This window comes from Tachyglossus aculeatus, chromosome 19 (assembly GCF_015852505.1).
Source record: "Tachyglossus aculeatus isolate mTacAcu1 chromosome 19, mTacAcu1.pri, whole genome shotgun sequence".
NCBI classification, from domain to species: domain Eukaryota; kingdom Metazoa; phylum Chordata; class Mammalia; order Monotremata; family Tachyglossidae; genus Tachyglossus; species Tachyglossus aculeatus.
Window position 1 is genome coordinate 39541595 of NC_052084.1, and position 24675 is coordinate 39566269.

General features: G+C 44.4%; 1 protein-coding gene across 1 annotated transcript; it reads right to left on the minus strand.

Annotated features, from left to right (window-relative positions):
• Positions 1 to 1212: 1212 nt before the first annotated feature.
• On the minus strand, positions 1213 to 12587 carry OSTM1 (osteoclastogenesis associated transmembrane protein 1). The gene is made up of 6 exons (XM_038760898.1): positions 12213 to 12587; positions 9346 to 9460; positions 5317 to 5414; positions 3250 to 3414; positions 2653 to 2818; positions 1213 to 1897 (listed from the first exon to the last, which is right to left on the minus strand). The coding sequence occupies exons 1-6, from the start codon at positions 12585 to 12587 to the stop codon at positions 1848 to 1850; spliced, it is 969 nt and encodes a 322-aa protein (XP_038616826.1). The 3' UTR covers positions 1213 to 1847.
• Between the last annotated feature and the right edge of the window lie 12088 nt (positions 12588 to 24675).

A 24675-nucleotide genomic window follows, 5' to 3' on the forward strand; every position in this document is an offset into this window, starting at 1 on the left:
CCCTTAGCGTGAATGGGCTCAAAAAGACACTACTGGCAGCATCAGAGGTATCATTCTCTAATTCTGCCCATGGAATCGGGCTTCGCCTGCATGAATGAAAGGCTGCTTTGGGTAGCCCTCGGCCACCCGACTTGTCAAACTACAGCAATGCTATTAGCAGTAACGCAGAGGGCAGCCTCCCCACAACTCTCAACAAGCCTGGCACCTGCTCACCACGGAAGCCGCATCTGCTCCCATGGGCAAGAATGCGTTTGCCTTTTAAGTTCCATCAGGACAACTTCAGCAACATGCTTAGCTGTTTTCCCAGGGAAACTTACGTCCTTTTGTCAGTGCTCCAAGCCCAAATCGACCCTCTCCCACAGAGCACTTGTGACAGTAAAATGATCAATTTGACAGCTAAAAAATCCTGAGAAACAATGTGAACTGCCAGCCACTGACCCACAACTATTAACACTTGAGAATTGGATCAATTTAAAGCAAGAAGCACAAAAGTGGATAAAATTTCCTACAAATTTGCATTTTTTAAAATTAGGCATCATAATCACACACAGTTTCTTACATAAGCCCCTTTAATTTGTGTGCTTCCCCTAACAATCGTCCAGAATATGAAGCACCTCTTCTTTGATTCACTATTTTCCCCCCTCCGAACTCCCTTTTTGGAGTCCCTTCCCAGCAAGTTTACACCCAGCAAGTTACCCTGACAGTAACACACACATCGTATTTTTGAGTAGGATGTAACTATACTACTTAATGCTTCAATTCCACAAATAATATGGTGCTAAGCAACAAAATATGATTTAACAATTCCTTTCTGCAAGGATTGATCTCTGTCCCAAGTTGCTCCTTCATCTTGCCCTTCAGGCCTTCTGCCATTCCAGTGATCTGTTTGCTTCTAAAATAACAACCAAATGTGAAATACAGCTTACTCTAAAAAGACAGGAGTACCTCACCTAAACCTATTCTACACAGAAATATGTTCCCCGACTTCTTTAGAAATTGCTGTAGTTTTATATTAGAGTAGCTCGTCAAGTGACTCAGTGCAGAGTTTTGCTCATTGTGAAGTTGCCCCAAACTTTGGCATATGTTGCTGTACCTCTCAAATCCTGTGGCAAATGGAGAATAAATCACAGTTAATCCCAACCCCAGGGGCTCTTGATGAATTCCACTTACAGAAGATGTGCAAGAGCCCACCCAGCCCCCTCCCTTCCCCTCCACTTCAATTTAAATGCTTTAAAAACTAAAGTTATTATTTCATATGTCAAAAGGAAAAAAGAATAAATCTCTTTCATAAATCTACAGTGTGCATCTCCTAAATCCACAAATCAAGAATTTTGTAACTAATTCTTATTCACAAATACACTTGTAGCTGAAATTTAAGCATTGCATTAACTTGCAAGGTTATTTCATAGGTACAGGTTCCCATTTGCTTTATCAGCATAGGCCTGATTTGCTTTGGAAGGAGTAGGCAAAGGTTCTGAGTCATCCCAGAGGAATCACTGAAGAGGGGAGATCCCTGAAGCTTATTATTTGGTTAACTTACCAAACACTTTTTTATGAACGACAATAATCACAGGTCTGAAAACTGCAAAACCGAAATCCCCAAATGGATCAAAATAGGTCCCGAATGATTGGAAAGAATGAAGTCTTATTTCCTAATGAGACTTATGTCCTCACCCATCTGGGGGAGCTTCCTTCCCTCCCTCCCGCCTTTCCTCCCTCAGCAGCTTCAAGAGAGATTCGAGGACAGAGTAGGAGAGGCCAATCGCTGAAACTCAATTTTTCTGCCCTTAGGCGCTGCTGGGGCTCCAGATACTCAGAATCAACTGGTCTTCATTCTGTCCTGAGTTTCAGTTTTCTTGAATGTTTGCAAAGCTGGTACTGGATTTAATTCGCTTGGCTAGAAAGAAGGAAAAAGAAAAATCAAGTTGAGTGAAATTTCTACTTTAAGAACTTGGAAGTTATGGAGAATGTTTGCCAACTACATCCATTTGCTGACCACCGTATCTTACAAGTACACTGCAGAACTACTGGAGTGAGTCATAAGCTTATTTTTATTCTGATACAGATCTAACAGTTTTTGTTTTCTCACTGCACATTCTATGAATGATCCAATGAAGGAGGCGTGAATACATCAATTCAAGAGAAAATAAGAGCACATGGAAAGGTTGGATGCAGGAATCAAAGACAAGAGGAAACTTTGGAACAGTCTTTGCTTAAAGGAATGAATACTGAGCTTCTTAAAAAAATGTTGAAATATTTCCTACAAACCCAACTGGAAAACTAGAGGATAGAGAATTTGAAAATCAAAATTGTTTCCGTGAATCACACACCAAGGTGATTTTGCCTAGTGGGGCTCTAAACCACTGTAAAGAATCCAATATTTTTACGTTCTACATGAAATCCATCACCCCTTTTCCATGCTGATAATCATTTTGGTAGATAACACATGACGCAGAAGCCAGCTGCCCATTGGCTGGATTCCCCCCTTCCATAAGAGGGAAAACTTTTTGCTGAAGATGTGAATGGAAAAACACTGCCCTAGAGTCCCAAGGCCAGGGACTTGCACCCCCTCAACTGCCCTAGGACCAGTCCGCATCTAAAAATCAAGGCTTTCATCCAATTGAGAGGACTGAATTGATCAGTGTTACTTACGCAAAATAAGTTTACGCTTCTTCTGTTCCGAGTGAAGGAAGCTACTAAGGTAGAAAACAACTGGTAAAAAGAGGACGAACACGGAGACAGCAATCACAGGCACCGTATCACTGCAGGGGACCGAGCAGTTGAAGGTCCTACTCCACAGCTTCCGAGTTACATTCATCTGAAAACAGAGATAGCAATGCCTCATCACAATGAGATAAGGCCAGATACATACTCTTTAAGCCCACTTCTGGAGCCCTGGAAAGTCTTGCTAATCCTGCAGGTGATTCGCCTAGTTCTTTAACATCGCCTTTTCTCTTGTCCTTTCCTCCTTTGAGTCTTATTTCTTCTGGTCTACACTTTTCTTCTCTTTGTCCTTTCTCTACTAATCTGCCTTTTCTCATCTTTCTTTGTCTTTCTCAGAGGAGGGAGGTCGAGAGGATGAGGAGAAGGGGGTGGAAAGACTTATGAATATGAGTTATAAAGGATACTGGTAGAAAAAGGGAGGTCAAAAGACCGGGGTTGAGTCTAAACTACACAGCAAGAATACAGTGCAAGAGAATGAAAGCTGCTATTGAAAGAATTTCTCTAAGAAAAAAGAAAAACACTCACTGCATCTTCCACATCTATGCACAGGTGTGTTCCATGTTCCGCTTTACTCTCGTGGTCATTCCTTTTTTGCATTTCGGCATAAAGGGCACTCAGTGATTTGTAAGCTTCACGACAGTTCTTGCACACATCGGTATAGTTTCTCAGTTGTAGATTGCTCTCACCCCCCTAAAAGAACAAAAATCATAAATCAATCAATCAATCGTATTTATTGAGCGCTTACTGTGTGCAGAGCACTGTACTAAGTGCTTGGGAAGTACAAGTTGGCAACATATAGAGACAGTCCCTATCCAACAGTGGGCTCACAGTCTAGAAGGGGGAGACAGAGAACAAAACCAAACATATTAACAAAATAAAATAAATAGAATAGATATGTACAAGTAAACTAACTAGAGTAATAAATATGTACAAACACATATATATATACATGTATATGTGTATATATATATATACATATATTTATATAAATAAAACGAATTCACACCACATAAGATTTACTCATCTCATTCATTACATTCATTTAGGCTTAACAACGTTCAAGTGAGTTAGCATGTTGAAAACTAATATAAGCTAGTCACATCCTTGAAATTGTCATTAATGTGGAGAAACAGAAAATAGCTATAATTTCAAATTTTAAAGTGTAGACTTTGGAGCTCATGCATTGGCAATTGATTTAAGTTATTGAAAAAATTTTAAAAGTAGGCCAGTCAGACTCAGTCACAGTCTGAGTCCAATCTTCAGGGCTCTCAAGGAGCACAACTAGCCATACAAGAAAAAGAATCCATATTGAATAACGTCATCTTTGAGTGAAATGACCTGATTATTCGCACTATCGTGGCTACTCTGCCTCAAACTCAATCACAGAGATAAATCCATCACCAAGATCAAACATAAAAACGGCTACTAAAAGGAAAAAAAAACTGGCTTGTTGCGTGTGTACTAGGAGTTTTGTACCTAATCCCACTTCCCCCATTTGAGAATCCCAAATAATGGGAGCTGAATTCTGAGCCATTTACAAATGCAACATGTACTATAGCTGCCTGTGGTTGGATAGCTTCATGTATGCACATGACAGCAATTTGAAAGTGAACATTTTTTTAACCTCCCTGGAATACTTTTAAGGCAGTGCAATAATCTACAAACTGATGAGGGCAGAAGAAGACTGACAGCAAAATACAGTCAATCTCCCAACTACCACGGGGAATTCAGAACCCCAAACTCTGTTCCTCTAGGCACAGTACCTCATTGCTCTTGACAAAATATGGGATAGTGAGAAGGGGCAAATAAAAGCAGTTGAGCCATCCTTACAGCTCACAGGACAGACAAGACAAACATCTAAATCAATCAATGGTATTTATTGAGTGCTTTACTATGTGCAGAGTACTGTACAAAGCACTTGGGAGAATACAGAGTAGACAATTTTAAAAGAGCGTGTACACACACACACACACACCCCCAGCAGGACATCTCCAAAGAGGGACAAAGACAATACAAGCTGGGTGGGAGACCCAAAACTTTGATCCATTTGATGACATGAAAACAGCAGATGGAATCCCCCATCAAACAAAGCACAAAATAATGGAGGATGAGTACTTACACCCAAACGTGGCACACTTTTTACATCCAGGTTCAAATGACGGCGTACTTTTTTTAAATTTCAATGAAGGTGTGCTTTTGTAGGAATCTCTGCACTGAGAATTACTACCTTCTAGACATTTCTTGATCTTCCACAGGAAAGGAGGGGATTAACACAGACAGAGAGGTGGGAACTTTGGCCTGAACGGGGCAGCAGAGGGAAAAGGGGGAGGACGGGGGAATGTGGTGCTAAATGGGCAAAGCCTGGAAAACAGACATCTTGGTGGCACTTAGCATCCAGCTGTAATTGCTTCCAAAATGTGCCAAAGGAAATAACCACCAGGAATATACAATGGGCTCCAATATTATCTAAAAATAATGGTTCTATTTCAACTAGTCAACCCCCTACATGTTATAGTTCTCCAGGTTTACTACAAAACAGGGCACAGTTGGACTAGACTTATATGAATAGGGGAGACACAAAATACAACAAACCTGGAGGTTTTGCTCAAAACATGCCATGGTGATATTGAACAGATCCAGGAAATGTATTGTGCTATTCGATAATCCTTCACTATTGTTCATTAAACAATCTGTCAAAGAAAAACAGCATCACATTTAATATTACATCTTAAAAAAATCCCCAATACTTAGCACCTGTCCACTCTTCCCTAATTAATCTCCTCTTGCACAGTGAGCTGTTTGGTTTGGGGTTGTTTTTTGTTGTTGTTGTTTTTAATAGATGTATTTATTCCCCACTTTTAACAACTACATATTCATCCACTTAAGTCAGCTCATCTTCCCCATTACACTGCCCAATTCTGGAGGGCAAGTCACAGGTGTTCCACCATCTGAAGAGTTCCCAAGCACTTCATGCTGAGTTCGAACCCATGCAGAACTGCCACTGCGAAGACTCTTCCATTGGATTTCTCAACTTTTTGTGTACTGTTTCATTGCTTTAGATGATATCACAAGGAAAATTTTAAAAAAACAAACACAAAAATGTCCAATGAACACTGACATGCAGAGTGATGTAGAAAAGCTGCAAAGAAGCAGCATAGTTTAGTGGAAAGAGCACGGGCTTGGGAGACAGAGGACGTGGGCTCTAATCCCGGCTCCACCACTGGTCGGCTGTGTGACCCTGGGCAAGCCACTTAACTTCTCTGTGCCTCAGTTACTTCATCTGTGAAATGGGGATTAAGACTGTGAGCCCCATGTGGAACAATCTGATTACCTTGTATCTACTCTAGTGCTTAGAATAGTGCTTGGTACTGAGTAAGTGCTTAACAAATACCATTATTACTATTATGATGTAGATGACAGAGGCCAATGAACTCTCCTCCATTCAACCCCAGGTAGTGCCCACAGCTTCCCATGCACTCTGCCACTACTGGCCTTTGGGAAAGGACGAAGTGCCACTCCACTCCAATGCCCTGGAACATTTTGAAATACGGAACGAGAAAATATGACTGTTCTCAGTTTCAAATCCCCATTTTTACTAGTGGTATACACATGCTGAGTCAGTGGCCAAATGCAGAACTCACCTCATGTTCCTGATTCTTAGCCCATGAGCTCTGTCCAATAGGTTAGGAGTTGGGAAACACTTTGGACTCCTAAATTGTTTAAACATTTAGAAGACTAATACATGACAACATTCAAACAAATGGAAAGGCCTATGTTTCGACTCTGTTCTCAGGATGACTTTAGCTATGGTAATTGCAAGGCTGAAACTGACAAGATTGTAAGTTGAAGGCATCTATTCAAATAAGAATAGAAAATAGTAATAGGTGAAATTTTCAGTGAGACCACTCAGTTGAAATGTTTTCCTATTGTACCCAAATTACATATAAAGAGGCCCTATTACAAAGCCAGAATAATGGATAACTGGAGTGTTATTTTGATTTCAACTGTCCTACTTTAACCTCACCTTAATTTTATTTTATTATAACTCAAACTCGACTTCGATCTAAATTCCTGAACATATGAATTCACTACAGAAAGTAGGCTAGAAACCAGGCAATAAATGGTACTTGGCAATAGGAGATGAGACACAAATATCATCATCATCATCAATGGTATTCATTGAGCACTTACTCTGTGTAGAGCACTGTACTAAGTGCTTGGGAGAGAACAATATAACAAAGCAGTACTTGATGCCCAGCGGTTAACAAATCCCATTATTATTACTAGTGAATAATCATAATCCCATGGGCCTTTGTCTTCCTTCTCCACATTGGACTATAAATTCATGGAGGGCAAAGACCACATCTTAGGCATTTTTGCTACGTTCCCCTGGTGCCTGACGAAGACTCTGCTCTCCATAGAGGTCCAAAGATATTAATGATGGTGACCCCAATTAATAATCCTATTTACTGAGTGCTTACTTTGTACAGAGCACTGTATGAAGTGCTTGGGAGAGTACAACATAACAGAGCTGGTAGACACATCACCTGCCCACAAGGAGCACATGTCTCTCTCCTACTCCCAGGATCCAAAGCAACCCAAATGTCACTTCAGATTTCACCCTGCTACCCGGATCATTTTTCTAAAAAAACTGTTCTGCACCCATCTCCTCGACTCCTCAAAAGCCTCCAATGGTTGTCCACCCATCTCTGCATCAAACAGAAACTCCCTATCGTTAGCTTTAAGACACTCAATCAGCTCTCCCCGGTCTTACCTAACCTCACCCCTCTATCACAACACCCCAGCCTGCACAATTCATCCTTTAACACCAACCTACATACTGTACCTCAATCTCATTTTTCTCATCAACAATCCCTTGTCTGGAACTCCCTCCCTAACAGACCACCACTCTCCCATCTTCAAAATCCTACTAAAGTCACAGCTCCTCCAAGAAGCCTGCCCTGACTAACCACACTTCCCCACATTTATTCTCCCTCCCTTCTGTATTGCCTGTGCACTTTAGGTCTATATCGCCTAATCACTTCGATATTCACCCGACCCCCACCAACAAATCATTCAAGTCCACGTCCTTATACTCTGCTGATTCCCCTATCTGGTATTTATTTTAATGTTCATCTTCCCCACTAGACTGTAAGCTTCCTGAGAGCAGGAACCATGATTACCATTCTACTGTAGTGTACTCGTCCAAGCACTCAGTACAGTGCTCTACACAGAGTAAGTGCTCAATAAATACCACTGACTGACCAATTGACTGATGGGACTGCTCGGCACTGGACAGCAAAGGCCAACATCTGGAAGCCTGGTCTGTCCTGCACCGAGACCCCGTCACTCTGGGCCCGTCCTGTCTGACACTCAGCCAGACCCAATGGTCTTGCCGGGGTGCAGTCTCCGGGTGACACCTCACTGACGTGCAGTTTTCCCTGGGTGATATTGGGATGCTGTATCCCGCAGGGAACACACCCATGTCTGCATCTGCATGAAGCACTGAGCATGAGTGTCTGGGTGACAGCACAGAGACCATGATGGACCCAAGCCAGGACTCCATCTGCCTTGTCCATCATGCTGACCTGGGCCCACCAATGGGTAACCTGAAACCGGGGGCTATGGGGCACATCTTGCAGGGCTCTACTTTAAATTGGGATGCTCTGTCTCCCTCCTCTCTCTCCTGGCTTGAACCCTTTTCTTTCTCCTCCCTCCCCCAACCCACTCTTGCTGATAATCAAGGTCTAGGTGTTTGAAAAATCATAAAAACTGTTAATAGTTAGTTTTTATGTTATTTAAAAAATGTTAGTTTTAAAATAGCAATTTGAGCACTTCAAAGAAAAGGCACCACAGAAATCGAATAAGTAACCATCTTAATCTTCATCATACCCCTGAAGCTGATCGGATGAATCTTCTAACTAAGGGGGCTTCTGGGTTATATATATTATTTCGAAAAAACCCGACATGAATCAAGTTGTGGAGCAAGCATGAGAGCAATTTTTGAGAACTGAGCTATCATCGTCCATATTGGATGAAAAACCATGACGTTTTAAAATCTCAAGGAGTCAATTAATGATCGAGGGGGGAAAACGTTAACTGTCCTTACACTGATACAAACCTTTGAATGAGTGGGAAAAGAAAATCAACCGATCAACAGTATTTACTGAGTGCTTACTGTGTGCTGAGCACTTCACTAAGCATGTTGGTAGACCTGATACTTGCTCTCAAATGGAGTTACACTCTAATGGAAGGACCAGAGAGTGGAAGAACTGGAAATGCAGTCCTGGGATAACTGAGTTTTAACCACATTAGGAACCACCTACCTATTTGGATATCGATTTCCTCAGGGTTTTTTGGGGGGTGGGGGGGGGTTGGTGTTTTTTTGTTTTTGTGGGTTTTTGTTTTTGTTTTTTTTTTTTTTACAAACACACTCTATGAAATTGCAATCCAAAATGACGTCAAGACGTGAGCACAGCAAGTCCTTGAAAAACCAGGAATATTTAGATTCAGAAGAGCTCAATTAAGAAGCTCCCAATGCTCTGATGAATTATTCTGACCAAGAGCCGAGATTCATGGCATGAACTGCTGCAGCTACAAGAGAGGGAGGAAATTACTTACTTGCGCAATTCGCCTCCTGCCATGTGGTATTAAAAAATTCGGACAAAATCACAACTATCTGCATCCGGTCTGACATTAAGAGGCTTCGGGCACAGCTGTGGCTCTCAGAGGCATTCTGGAGGAAAAAAGACAGAATACAAGCTCCTTGAGATCTTAGAAACAGACATCTCCTGCCCCTCCAGTTACACTTTGGGGCATTCAGCTTTGCACAAGTGCAACAGTTCTCATTTACTCTATATTAACTACCTAGTGGGAATGGAGGGAGCAGGGTAACACAGCAAGATATATTTAAGCAATTTCTTGATAGCTCTTTCAGGGGGAGGAAGGTAAAAGATCAGAAGGGGGAAAAACTGCAACACCACTCAACTGGTTGTTCATGCAGGCAAGCAAACCTGGTTAGGGCTTGGGAGAAGGATGGAAAGCGAGAATCAACCAGTTCTCCCAAGCCAAAAAACATTTGCCATCAGGGTGTGACCCACCTAGATGGTAAATAACCTACAGGTGCTTAGACCTGAGTAGTGGTGGGGTCAAAACTTTCCTAAAAGCCTACCTCCTCTAGCAGATTTCCCCAATTCATTTTCCAGCAGTCAGAGCCATACCATCCCTTCTTCCAACTCCATTTTCAACGTCCACTGCACTTATATACATGGAGGCAACCATTTATTCTTCCCACTCTAGTCTCACACCAGGGCCCGGGTAATTCATATGACAGCTGGCCTTTCAAACTGCCAATGGCCACTTAATCTATGTAAAACACTGGAAGAAATGCCATTCACCTAGTAAGTTTCTCCAAACCATTCTTTTATTTTAGTTCAGGAAGAGCCAGGAAAAAGTAATCTCCTTTAAACTCACGAGGGGCAAGGCTGACTACCTTTAAATGAATCATTCTGTATTCATCTTCTGCTTCTTAAAGGGACATTTCTACAATATCAATCTAATTTATCACACAGAGGGGGCCAACTCATAAAACAGACATTAGGTCACGAATTAGGGGATGGACTTCATCTGTGCAGAGTCTTGAAAATCAGAGGATAATATGACACACAGACCTGTCCCTAAATAGAATGATTTTCCAAATTTTCCACAGAACATGGAAAGGGCAGAGCCATTTTAACAGTGAAGGAAACTCCTAAGAGTCACTTTTAGACTCCTAAATCATTTCATTCCCCAAATCCTGGGAATGAGCTTTTGAACGGAATACTGAAGGTTTCGTCCCAATTTTCCTCTGATGGAAAAAATACTTTTACGTAGAAAGGTGGGACTCCATTGTTTTCCTCCACTCATTACAAAGTTACTCTGTAACCATGTACTAGGTACTACCTAAGCACCCACACTCAAGTTACCACTAATGGTCCACTAATGATCTTCACAAAAATGTCCATTTTTGCTTAAAAAGCAACTTGGGGAGGTTACAAGGTGATCAGGTTGCCCCATGGGGGGCTCACAGTTTTCACCCCCATTTTACAGATGAGGTAACTGAGGCCCAGAGAAGTTAAGTGGCTTGCCCAACGTCACACAGCTGACAATGTGCAGAGTCGGGATTTGAACCCATGACCTCTGACTCCAAAGCCCGGGCTCTCTCCACTGAGCCACGCTGCTTCTCTTAATAATAATCATAATAATGATGGGTAGAACAGAGGGAGGGAGTCGGGGCGATGGGGAGGGGAGGAAGAGCAGAAGAAAGGGGGGCTTATTCTGGGAAGGCCTCCTGAAGGAGGTGAGCTTTCGGTAAGGCTCTGCACACAGTAAGCGCTCAATAAATACAATTGATTGATTGATTGATTGAAGGGGGGAAGTGTGCTAGTTTGGCGGATGTGAGGAGGGAGCCCCCGGCCCACGTCATCCCCCGGGCCTGGAATGCCCCCAATCCCTCTGCCCATCCGCCAAGCTAGCTCTCTTCCTCCCTTCAAGGCCCTACTAAGAGCTCACCTCCTCCAGGAGGCCTTCCCAGACTGAGCCCCTTCCTTCCTCTCCCCCTCGTCCCCCTCTCCATCCCCCCCATCTTACCTCCTTCCCTTCCCCACAGCACCTGTTTATATGCATATATGTTTGTACATATTTATCACTCTATTTATTCATTTACTTTACTTGTACATATCTATTCTATTTTATTCTGTTAGTATACTTGGTTTTGTTCTCTGTCTCCCCCTTTTAGCCTGTGAGCCCACTGTTGGGTAGAGACTGTCTCTATATGCTGCCAATTTGTACTTCCCAAGCGCTTAGGACAGTGCTGTGCACATAGTAAGCGCTCAATAAATACGATTGATGATGATGATATCTGTTTGTACACATTTATTACTCTATTTATTTTACTTATACATATCTATTCTATTTATTCCCTTCCCCACAGCACCTGTATATGTATGTTTGTGCGTATTTATTACTCTGTTTATTTATTTATTTTACTTGTACATATCTATTCTATTTATTTTATTTTGTTAGTATGTTTGGTTTTGTTCTCTGTCTCCTCCTTTCAGACCGTGAGCCCACTGTTGGGTAGGGGCTGTCTCTATATGCTGCCAATTTGTACTTCCCAAGCGCTCAGGACGGTGCTCTGCACATGGTAAGCGCTCAATAAATACGATTGATGATGACGATGATGACTGTCGCTATATGCTGCCAATTTGTACTTCCCAAGCGCTCAGGACGGTGCTCTGCACATGGTAAGCGCTCAATAAATACGATTGATGATGATGATGACTGTCTCTATGTGCTGCCGATTTGTACTTCCCAAGCGCTCAGTACAGTGCTCTGCACATAGTAAGCGCTCAATAAATACGATTGATGATGATGAATAGCACAGTTCTTCTTCTGCTCACCATCACCGCCCCCCCGCCCCCCTGCCCGGCGAGCGGGTGTCGGCTCACCCCCGGCCCCGCGGCCCGGCTGATGTTGTCCATGCTGGCGACCACCTCCTGGAAGAGCGGGTAACAGGCCTGGCAGAGGCGCACGGGCCGGGCGGCCCGCACCAGGCAGTCCGTCAGGCGGGCGCTGCTGCGGGCGAAGAGGACCAGCAGGGCCCGGCAGTCGGGGGGGTCCGGCGGGTCCGGGTCCGGACCCTCGCCCCGCAGCAGGGACAACCACAGGTCCTCGGCCGCCGGCAGACGCGGGGCCCACGGGAGGGCACGGCCATGGGCACGGGCCAGGCCCGGCGCCTCGCTCTGAGGGAAGCCGGCGGGGAGGAGGCTGTGGCCCCGGCAGACCCCCAGCACCAGCACCAGCACCAGCAGTCCGCACCCCATGGCGCCGCCGCCGGCAATGGCCGCCGCCCTTCCGCGTTCTCCTTCAAGGAGGAGCCCGCGTCACGCGCCCCGCCCCGTGATTGGCCAGCCGCCAGCGGGCGCCTCAAAGCTCTCGCCCCATTGGACGGCTGCGAGCGCGAAGGGGGCGGGGTGGCGCATGCGCGCGCGCCGAGCAAGAGGCCCCGCTTCCTCAGGGAGGTGCCTGCTGAGTGGCCCTGCCTCGGGAGGCGGGCGCTCGGGCTTTGTGCGCCCCGCCCGCCGTGTGACAATCATAATAATTCATTCAGTCGTATTTATGGAGCGCTTACTTTGTGCGGAGCACTGGACTGAGCGCTTGGGAAGTACAAGTTGGCAGCTTACAGAGATGGTCCCTACCCAACAACGGGCTCACGGTCTGGAAGGGGGAGACAGACTGTAAAACATGTGGACAGGTGTCAAGTCATCAGACTAAATAGAAGGGAAGCTCGAAGCACATCATTAACAAAATTCATTCATTCATTCATTCAATCGTATGCAGAGCACTCTGCTAAGCGCTTGGGAAGTACAAGTTGGCAGCTTACAGAGATGGTCCCTACCCAACAACGGGCGCACGGTCTAGAAGGGGGAGACAGACAGTAAAACATGTGGACAGGTGTCAAGTCATCAGACTAAATAGAAGGGAAGCTCGAAGCACATCATTAACAAAATTCATTCATTCATTCAATCGTATTCATTCATTCATTCAATCAATCGTATTTATTGAGCGCTTACTGTGTGCAGAGCACTGTACTAAGCGCTTGGGAAGTACAAGTTGGCAGCTTACAGAGATGGTCCCTACCCAACAACGGGCTCACGGTCTAGAAGGGGGAGACAGACAGTAAAACATGTGGACAGGTGTCAAGTCATCAGACTAAATAGAAGGGAAGCTCGAAGCACATCATTAACAAAATTCGTTCATTCATTCGATCGTATTCATTGAGCGCTTACTGTGTGCAGAGCACTGGACTAAGCGCTTGGGAAGTCCAAGTTGGCAACATATAGAGACAGTCCCTACCCAACAGTGGGCTCACAGTCTAGAAGGGGGAGACAGAGAATAAAACAAAACATATTAACAAAATAAAATAAGTAGAATAATAATAATGATGATGGTATTTGTTTAAAGCTTACCATGTAAGCTCTTCAAAATCCTTTTCCCCCTCAACAACGGAAACTCCTGATCATTGCCTGTAGAGCAGGCCATTACCTTACCCACCTCTCCACTCTCTTCGCCCACTAATAATAATGGCATTTATTAAGTGCTTACTACATGCAAAGCACTGTTCTAAGCACTGGGGAGGATACACGGTGATCAAGTTGTCCCATGGGGAGCTCACAGTCTTCATCCCCATTTTCCAGATGAGGTAACTGAGGCACAGAGAAGTTAAGTGACTTGCCCAAAGTCACACAGCTGACAGTTGGCGGAGCTGGGATCAATCAATCAATCAATCTTATTTATTGAGCGCTTACTGTGTGCAGAGCACTGTACTAAGCGCTTGGGAAGTACAAGTTGGCAACATATAGAGACAGTCCCTACCCAACAGTGGGCTCACGGTCTAAAAGGGGGAGACAGAGAACAAAACCAAACATACTAACAAAATAAAATAGAACAGATATGTACAAGTAAAATAAATAAATAAATAAATAGAGTAAAATATATGTACAAACATATATACATTTATACATGTATAAATATGTATATGTATACATGTATATATATATATACATGTATACATATATACATTTCAACACAATAACAATAATAATGGTATTTGTTAAGCACTAACTATGTCCCAAGCACTGGTCTAAGCCCTAGGGAAAGTAAAGGTAATCAGGTTGCCCCTCGTGGGGCTCACAGCCTTAATCCTCATTTTGCAGATGAGGTAACAGGCACAGAGAAGTTAAGTGACTTGCCCAAAGTCACATAGTTGACAAGTGGGGGAGTCGGAATTGTAACTCATGACCTCTGACTCCCAAACCTGTGCTCTTTCCACTAAGCCACGCTGCTCCTCAATTTAGCCCACTTCCTGGGCCTTTCCCTCAATTTTCCCATTTCTGACCCCTTGCTTAAATACTCTAACTCTTGCCTGGAACCCAGTCTGCCAAATTCACCATCTCACCCCATAATAGAGCTATTTTGAAATAAAATCTCCTCCAGGAAGTCTTCTCTGATCATTTTTCACCACTCCAGGTCATATCATCATAATGTTATTTATCAACTTACGTGCTTTCATTTCTACCCAGTTGCCTTTTGACATTCATGTTTTCACTCCACTTTCTCAACAGAACACTGCTAGAGAATTAGGGGTTGTTCTTCCAACAAAATGCATCCATCTGGTTAGAACGCTACAATTGTGTGCATCATCAGTAGACTGTGAGCCCACTGTTGGGTAGGGACCGTCTCTATGTGTTGCCAACTTGTAATTCCCAAGCGCTTAGTACAGTGCTCTGCACACAGTAAGCGCTCAATAAATATGATTGAATGAATGAATGAATGAACTTAACTTACACATGAGCTTTCCTTAATGCAGTGTTCATTAGGAACATGACCAATATGTTATAGGAAAACTGAGCTCTTCGTCTTTCCATAATCTTGCTATTTGCCTGTCTTTCCGCATTAAATTGTAAGATCCTTCAGAACCGAGACGGTGTCCTTTAATTCTCCTACTCTCCCAAACACTTAGAACAGTGCTCTTTACTTAATAAAGATGATAGGCTGAGGCATTGATTGAAATATTCTGACCCTAGGAGCTTGAGAAGTCCAATAGCCCAGAAAACTCTGTAGCAGCAGCATTGGTAGTTGGAGCACTGATGATGAATCAGTCAGGACTTATTCAGGACCTATTCTATATAAAAAGTACAATAAAGTGCAAAGTCTTGATCTCCCTGCTTAATCCAAGCCGGAGAGACAAACAAAATAACTAACAACTAGAAGGGAGGAGAGCCTGAAGGAGAGATGTGGAAGAATAAGTATTTAAATAGTAAAGTTTTAAGTCACTTTGTAAAGATAGGCTACTGGTGGCTGTGAGGGCAGAAGGGCAGAGGGGGCATCGACACGCTAAAATGTGAAGCAGTATGTTCTAGTGGAAAGAGCATGGACTTGGGAGTCAGAAGACTTGGGTTCTAATCCCAGCTCTTCCACTTGCCTGTTGTCTGATCTTGGACGAGTTGCTTAAATTCTCAGTGTCTCAGTTTCCTCATTTATAAAATGGGGATTTAAAACCTGTTCTCCCTTCCCTTAGAATGTGAGCCCCATGTGTGACACAGAGTGTGACTGAGCTGATCTTGTATCTACAGTGTTTAACAATGTTCAATGTTAATGCCACAATTATTATTATCATTTAGGTGTAGACTGTAAACTCCCCCTAGACAGAAAGCTCGTTGTGGGCAGGGAATGAGTGTAAACATGCCAAAGTGAGAAGTAGCATGGTGTAGTGGATAGAGCATGGTCCTAGGAGCCAGAAATTCATAAGTTCTAATCCCGGCTCTGCCACATGCCTGCTGTGTGACCTTGGGCAAGCCACTTTACTTCTCTGTGCCTCAGTTACCTCATCTGCAAAATGGGGATTGAGACTGTGAACTCCACGTGGAATAGGGACTGTATCCAATCAGATTTGCTTGTATCCACCAGAGTGCTTAGTACAGTGCCTGGCACATAGTACATAACAAATACCATTAGTAGTAGTAGTAGTAGTAGTAGTAGTAGTAGTAGTAGTATGTGTCTGCCAATTCTGTTATATTGTTATATTGTACTCTCCCAGGTGCTTAGTACAGTGCTGTGTACACAGCAAGCATTCAATAAATATGATTGATTGATCGTTGAGAGGATGTGACCTAGGGAGAAGAAAACTAATTAGGGAAGGCCTCCTGGAAGAGTTGGAACTTCAGAAGAGTTTTGGAAATGGTTGGGTCCAAAATGGGAGAAAAGGCAGAGGATGGGGGGACAGGAATAGGTGTGGGGATCCTAGGCTGGTGGTTATACTCCCTTAGCTGAGGCAACCAAAGCTACTTGTTTCAACTTGGGTTCGACCCACAGCCGACCAACTGTCGGTTGAGAAGCCGTGTGGGATAAGGCACGGGCTGGAGTAGATACAGGATTAAAAAGAGACTGGCAGGGACTCATGAAGTAAGTAGGAAGGAGAACAGATTTTGCAGATAAGGGAACTGAGCTCAGAGAAGTTAAGTGACTTCCCTAAGGTCATACAGCGACAAGTGGAAAGTGTCTTTCCAGTAGGCCACCCTGCTTTTCAATGATATCCCTTCTGGGCGTGTGAGGAATCTCTCCGTATTGTCGAATCATCATCATCATCATCATGGCATTTATTAAGTGCTTGCTATGTGCAAGGCACTGTTCTAAGTGCTGGGGAGGTTACAAGGTGATCAGGTTGTCCCTAGGGGCTCACAGTCTTAATCCCCATTTTACAGATGAGGGAACTGAGGCCCAGAGAAGTGAAGTGACTTGCCCAAAGTCACACAGCTGACAAGTGGCGGAGCCGGGATTTGAACCCATGACCTCTGACTCCAAAGTCCGTGCTCTGTCCATTGAGCCATGCTGCTTCCCCCTAACTTCCTTGGGTTGAAATTGTCGACCAGAGCATAGATCCTGATCCACTTATTCCAGCAGAGGGCACTCCATATCTCTCTCTCCCTCTCCCTCTCCCTCTCCTTCTCCTTCTCCCACACACACACCACGCCATCCCTCTTCCCTCCTCCAATCCTAATGATTTAAAAAATGCAATAACATGTTGCTTCTAAGAACTAAGATTCTACTTCAGGAAAATTAGATGTACCTAACCTTGGCTTTTTTCCTCTTCTTTTCATCAATTGGCTGCTTAATGGAACACACACGCACCCCTACCCCCCACCATCCTTGTCGGTTATGCTCAGGTCTGGAAACTCACTGGTAATTACCATACTTACCTGCTTGATGAGCACTCGGAGCATCTGACCAGAGCCACTTCAATTCCACAAGATTGCTTAGAGAAATCCCCTCCTCTCCTGGTGATGGGTCCACTCGCCCTTGTTTGCTCTTCTGGTAATTGCATTCACACTTGGAAAACATTGTCTTGCTTTTTCAATATCACCTTTAGGTGACAAATTAAATAGTTCAAATCAAAGTCAAAATTGTCTTACTTGTAGCTGGAGGAGAGGAAGAGATGCACATTGGGATGCAAGTTATGTAAATACAAACCTAAAATCAAAAATATTTCATTTGCACACGACTAGAAATTCCAGGGTCCTCTGCTGCCTGGAACAGCCGCCCCAGTGCTCCAGAAATATCTATGGCCACATGATCTCTGGCAAGAGTAAAGTCAGTCACCCATGATCAGAGCTGGAAGGGACTTGGGGAGCCCAGAAATCCTGGGTTTGGAGTTTCTCCTCCTTGCCCTGTCCCTGAACCCTGGAGGTGTCCCTACCAGCACCCCACCACCACCACCACTGCAGGCCAGGGGTGCCCCACCCTGCCCTCTGGTTTAGTCAAGTCCACAGTGATAAATCGACAGTATAGCAGTGAATGCCCAGGACCCCTGCCTCACCAGAGAGGACAGCATCACTGCCCCTTGTCCCTGCCTCCCACACCCAACTCCACCTTGCCACAAAAAACCCATCCCTCGCCCTCAGCCCCCCAGTCTGTTGTTGGGTAGAGATTGTCCTATCTGCTGTCGAATTTCACTTTCCAAGTGCTTAGTACAGTGCTCTGCACACAGTAAGTGCTCAGTAAATACAGTTGAATGAATATATGTCATGTATTTTACTGTCTCCCCCTCTAGACTGTAAGCTCCTTGTGGGCAGAGAATGTGTCTACCAACTCTGTTGTCTTGATTGATTAATCAAGTCTAATCCTGGCTCCGCCACTTGTCTGTTGTGTGACCTTGGGCAAATCACTTCACTTCCCTGGGCCTCAGTTACCTCATATGGGAAATGGGGATGAAGAGTGTTGAGTCCTATGTGAGACAGGGACTTGTAGATACCCCAGCACTTAGAACAGGGCTTGGCACACAGTAAGTGCTTAACAAGTACCATAATTATTATTATCATTATTGACTGATGAGGGCAAGTCAAGCAGGGTTGGCTCAAGCTCCTTATTCTGCCACGGGCCAGGATGTAGGCCCCCAAGGTTTTCCCTCCTCCCTCTAATACAGACTGAATAAGAAGTTGAGATCTAGACCAAAGGGGGAAGGGCCAATCATTCCATAGATAATAGAGAATTGACTGTTAAGTTTTAGTGTCCATCTCCCCCACTAGATTGTAAAGTCCTTGTGGGCAAGGATCATGCATTCTATCTCTCCTGTACTTTCCCAAGTGCCGGCACAGTCCTCTGCATGCAGTTAAGAGGAACAAGAGATATCATAATTAATTGATGGATTGATTTCCATAATTTTCAAGGTTACAGGTATATACACCTGAACACTAACGTTAACGATGGCTAGCATTTTATGATTCTGTCATTCAGATTGGCGTTCAACACGTTATAATCAATCAATCAATCAATCATATTTATTGAGCACTTACTGTGTGCAGAGCACTGTACTAAGCGCTTGGGAAGTACAAGTTGGCAACATATAGAGACAGTGAAGCTACCAGGAAATGTGCAGCTACATTATAGCATCTGAATTAAGATGCTACAGAACATGTTCGGTACCGAATATGGAATAGAGCTTGGTGAGCCTCGCGCTACTCTAAGCTCAGCACTGCCAATAGACTGCGAAAGTGGTGGGTCCCTCTACACTCAGCCTATCGATAGCCTGTGGACATGTATTGCTCTAAGATAAGCATCCCAGAATTTGATGCTTCTGTCAAAACTTCAGTCAAATTCATCAATGGGATAAAGAAGAAACACTTTGCAACCTACAGTCTTTTGCCATTACTAGAGAAAAACTACAGGTGATTATGCACAATAAATTATAAATGGAAAATGCAACTTCAGTCTAGAAACTGCATCCTATAAGACCCAATTGTTTTGGCTATTGAGTGTTCTCTAGTTATTCACAACAACACTTGTACATATCACTTTATAGTTTTAGAGTGCTTTCCCATTAAGAAATAAGATGAACCCTATACCCAAACAGGATCATTGATCAAGTATTATCTGTGGAAAATCCCAAGCACAGCTTGGTCTATGTAAGCAAGGCACTTTCCACATGCAAACCAAGCCAACACTGGACAGGCCAGTGACCCAGATGCCACCCTGTAACAAGTCACGTGTGCATGGGCGTCTGTGGGGCTGGAAAAGGTGGATGTTCTCCAATCTGCAACAAAACCCTGGAACCAACATTGAGGCAAGTGCTCTTGTCATCGTCCTTCCTCTGCACTTGCCTGAAGACAGGACCAATCTTAAAACATTTGGTTCTTTTATAGATTCACATTTCATTTTCATTCCAATTCTAATTCAGTCCAACTGCTCTATTCAAGCAAAGTCACTTAATCTTCCCAGTGCTGATTGATATTTTAATTATCCTTTCCTTTCCAGCTGAGTCCCCCTCAGTTTTTATGCTGGGTGCAGAACCACGTTTTTATGTGTTTGAATGATGCAGCCATTAACAGGGTCTCCTTCCCCGCAAGAGAAACTTTTCTTCAGCCAACAGCACAGCAATAGAAAAGAGGTATTGGCCTATCATTCCTTCTCTTGAGCAGTTTAGGTGAGTTAGAACCAGCCTGCGTATGAAACCTGTAGGTACTAGGAGCTTGCTCCTATGACCAGGGAAAAGGTGAGGAAAATGGTAGAAGCAGACTGTTGTGGCCTGATGCCATTAATTGATCCTCCAAGAAGTAGGGACTTAAGCTCCAGGAGCCTCCTCTCCCTGGCTGCAACATGCCCACCCCAAGTATCATTTTCCAGTCCAGGCATTATTTTCCCAATCAATCAATTGAATATATTGAGCATTTACTATGTGCAGAACACTGTATTAAGCACTTGGAGGAGTACTATATAACAGAGTTGATAGACACGTTCCCTGCCCACGATGGGCTTACAGTCCAGAGAACTGTAGAGAAAACAATGGCTTTCAAGATCCCCGAACTGGACACAAAATAGATTTCAGTTCTTGAAGAAAAGGAACTTCCTACTCTGGCTTCAGAACTGGGGAGGGAAACTTTGAAGCAAGAGGGCAGTGATGGAGAATTTGGTGCTTCCTCCCCTCCTCTGCCCTCCCTGACCAGGTACACTGAACCTAACCTGAGCTTGATTTGCAATCCCAAATTCCTCAGGGCATAGCTACTGAGGCTTGCCTTTCTCTGCACCTCTCTCATTCTCCTCAGGAAGCTGACCTAACCCTGCCTCAAGCAAAGACCTGCTCCCTGGGGTAGCTACCTTTTAGGGGTAGTCATCCCGGGAACACAATCCCTGGAGCCTCTCCCAACTCACCTCTGGAGTCTGCCCCCACCCCTAGTCCCAGATCACTTCTGGAGCCTTTCTCAGTGCCCTGGTCCCAGAATGTTGAGCACTTCTGGAGCATAGCCAACTCAGCGATGACAGGGAGCATTCTCATCCTGAGAACGTGTGGGTCACATTCTCCTCTTTCAACCCCCTCCCCTTCCCTGAAATTCACACAAGCCCCCGATGCAGATTTAAAACAGCACATCCTTCTCTACATTGTGAGCAGAATTATATATAAATAATAAATAAATGGTGTTTATTTATTAAACACTTACTAAGTGACAAGCTCTGGGGTAGATTTAAGAGAATCAGATCCTACTCAGTCCCCATCAGCACTTAGAACAGTGCTTTGCACATAGAAAGCGGTTAATGACACTGTGGACCACCCCCCTTCTCCTCCACACGTTATCTGACCTTGGCTTCACAGACTCCGTCCTCTCCTGGTTCTCCTCTTATCTCTCCGGTCGTTCTTTCTCAGTCTCTTTTGCAGGCTCCTCCTCCCCCTCCCATCCTCTTACGGTGGGGGTTCCCCAAGGTTCAGTGCTTGGTCCCCTTCTGTTCTCAATATACACTCACTCCCTTGGTGACCTCATTCGCTCCCACGGCTTCAACTATCATCTCTACGCTGATGACACCCAGATCTACATCTCTGCCCCTGCTCTCTCCCCCTCCCTCCAGGCTCGCATCTCCTCCTGCCTTCAGGACATCTCCATCTGGATGTCCGCCCGCCACCTAAAGCTCAACATGTCGAAGACTGAGCTCCTTGTCTTCCCTCCCAAACCTTGTCCTCTCCCTGACTTTCCCATCTCTGTTGACGGCACTACCATCCTTCCCGTCTCACAAGCCCGCAACCTTGGTGTCATCCTCGACTCTGCTCTCTCATTCACCCCTCACATCCAAGCCGTCACCAAAACCTGCCGGTCTCAGCTCCGCAACATTGCCAAGATCCGCCCTTTCCTCTCCATCCAAACTGCTACCCTGCTCATTCAAGCTCTCATCCTATCCCGTCTGGACTACTGCACTAGCCTTCTCTCTGATCTCCCATCCTCGTGTCTCTCTCCACTTCAATCCATACTTCATGCTGCTGCCCGGATTATCTTTGTCCAGAAACGCTCTGGACATATTACTCCCCTCCTCAAAAACCTCCAATGGCTACCGATCAATCTGCGCATCAGGCAGAAACTCCTCACCCTGGGCTTCAAGGCTGTCCATCACCTCGCCCCCTCCTACCTCACCTCCCTTCTCTCCTTCTACTGCCCAGCCCGCACCCTCCGCTCCTCCACCACTAATCTCCTCACTGTACCTTGCTCTCGCCTGTCCCGCCATCGACCCCCCGGCCCACATCATCCCCCGGGCCTGGAATGCCCTCCCTCTGCCCATCCGCCAAGCTAGCTCTCTTCCTCCCGTCAAGGCCCTGCTGAGAGCTCACCTCCTCCAGGAGGCCTTCCCAGACTGAGCCCCTTCTTTCCTCTCCCCCTCGTCCCCCTCTCCATCCCCCCGTCTTACCTCCTTCCCTTCCCCACAGCACCTGTATATATGTATATATGGTTGTACATATTTATTACTCTATTTATTTATTTATTTATTTATTTTACTTGTACATTTCTATCCTACTTATTTTATTTTGTTGGTATGTTTGGTTCTGTTCTCTGTCTCCCCCTTTTAGACTGTGAGCCCACTGTTGGGTAGGGACTGTCTCTATGTGATGCCAATTTGTACTTCCCAAGCGCTTAGTACAGTGCTCTGCACATAGTAAGCGCTCAATAAATACGATTGATTGATTGATTGATTGATTGATTAATAAATACCATCATTATTATTGTCACCCAAGGCTCACAAGAGAGAGCAGGTACCATGTCTCCAGTTTACGGATGAGAAGACCGAGGCCCAGAGAGGTGACTTGCCCAGAATCGCTAAATAGATCAGTGGTAGAGCTGGGATTAGAACCTGGGTATCCTGAATTCCAGCCCAGGGCTCTTTTCACCAGACCATGTTGTTGCCAGACTGAACTCAGCATATTGCACTTTGTCTATGGCAGGTGAGAGGTGAGGAGTTGGGATCGTTCATGCCGTCTAGTTATGTCCTTTTTAAAAGCAACTCTTCCTTTCTGACTTTTAACCTGATAGCCCCTGAACCAAACTGATCGATTTCTCTTTTCAGTTTAGAGTCATCAAGTCCTGATGTTTGTGACCGACCCTGACCTTTGGCATCATCACCTGGCCCCAAGTGCTTTGCTCTACTGGTTTTCCTTTTGGCTCAACGTGTGGAATAAGGTACTGGAAAATGAGAGAAAAGACTAAAGATCCAGTGATCCCTCTCACTGTGGAGAGAGCAGAGTCCCAGTTGCCACCAGGCAGCAGTTCTTTGATCTTATTATTATTAATAATAACAATACTAATGGTACTTCTTAAGCGCTCACTATGTGTCAAGCACTGTTCTAAGCACTGGGGTAGATACAAGCTAATCAGGTTGGACACAGTCCCTATCCCTGTTAGGGCTCACAGTCTTAATCCCTGTTTTACAGATAAGGGAACTGAGGCACAGAGAAGTTGCGTGACTTGACCAAGGTCACACAGCAGACAAGTGGTAGAGCTGGGAATAGCACCCAGATCTTTGGTTTTCCTATCACTGTCCAACATCAATCCAGATATGGCAGGCCAGATATCCCTCCCTCCTTCCCTCCGAGACCAAGAACCCCATAAAGGACAGGGATTGTGTCGCACTTGAGTGTCTTGTATCTACCCCAGAGCTTAACACAGTGCTAAGCACAGAGTAAGGGCTTAATTAATGTCATCATCATCATTCCCATCATTATCCTATTGTGTGAGGCTATCCAGATTGGGTGTAGGGAGGGACCTTCAGTGGGCTGTAAGGACTTCTCCTCATCCCCAGACATTGGCGTAGGGTGAATTTGGTGGACCCAGTGCATGGAAAATATCCCTTTCTTCCCTGGTGCACCTGGGAGTCTTTCCTTTTCAGGAAAAATGGGCAATGAGTGGAGGTAAGCCTTGTAAGCAGAGCAGTGGCAAAAGAAATCATGCTGTTTTGAAAAGATTCATCTCAAATTAAGTTTACATGTGTGATTCTTTATGAGGATTGATTGATTGAAGAGGACAGTTGGCAACATGTGAGAATTGAACAGTGTAACATTTTGCTTACAGGTCCAGAATAGAGCTCAGTTCTTTTACTTGGCTTCTAGTTAAATCTTAGTTGCATCATTCGTTATGTTATGAAAGAAAAGCTGTTATTCTGGAAATCTTTTATCACAGGAAAACTAGCTGGTCCTTGTAAAGTAACAAATTAATAGAAGAATAAAAGCATGCAGAAAAATACTCTTGAAAACAAAATGCTTGAAATGGCCATAAACGTGAAAAATGACATAATTGTAAAATTACCATAAGTGGTATCACTTATTGATCCACTCGAATGATTAAAGATACAGAGTGTGCTTTTTGTTATAAATCATCAGACTGTGCATGAGTCCAGTGGAGATTGTACTCTGTGTCCAGAAATGACTGTGGTGCCCCCCAATTTTCCAATTATGGTCCACTTTAAGGTAAAATAGAAACTGCTGCTGCCACCACATGTCAACCCTTACTCATATTTATTGAGCACTTACATCGTGCAGAGCACTGTACTAAGCACTTGGGAGAATACAATGGAATTGTAGATACATTCCCTCCCCACAAGTAACTT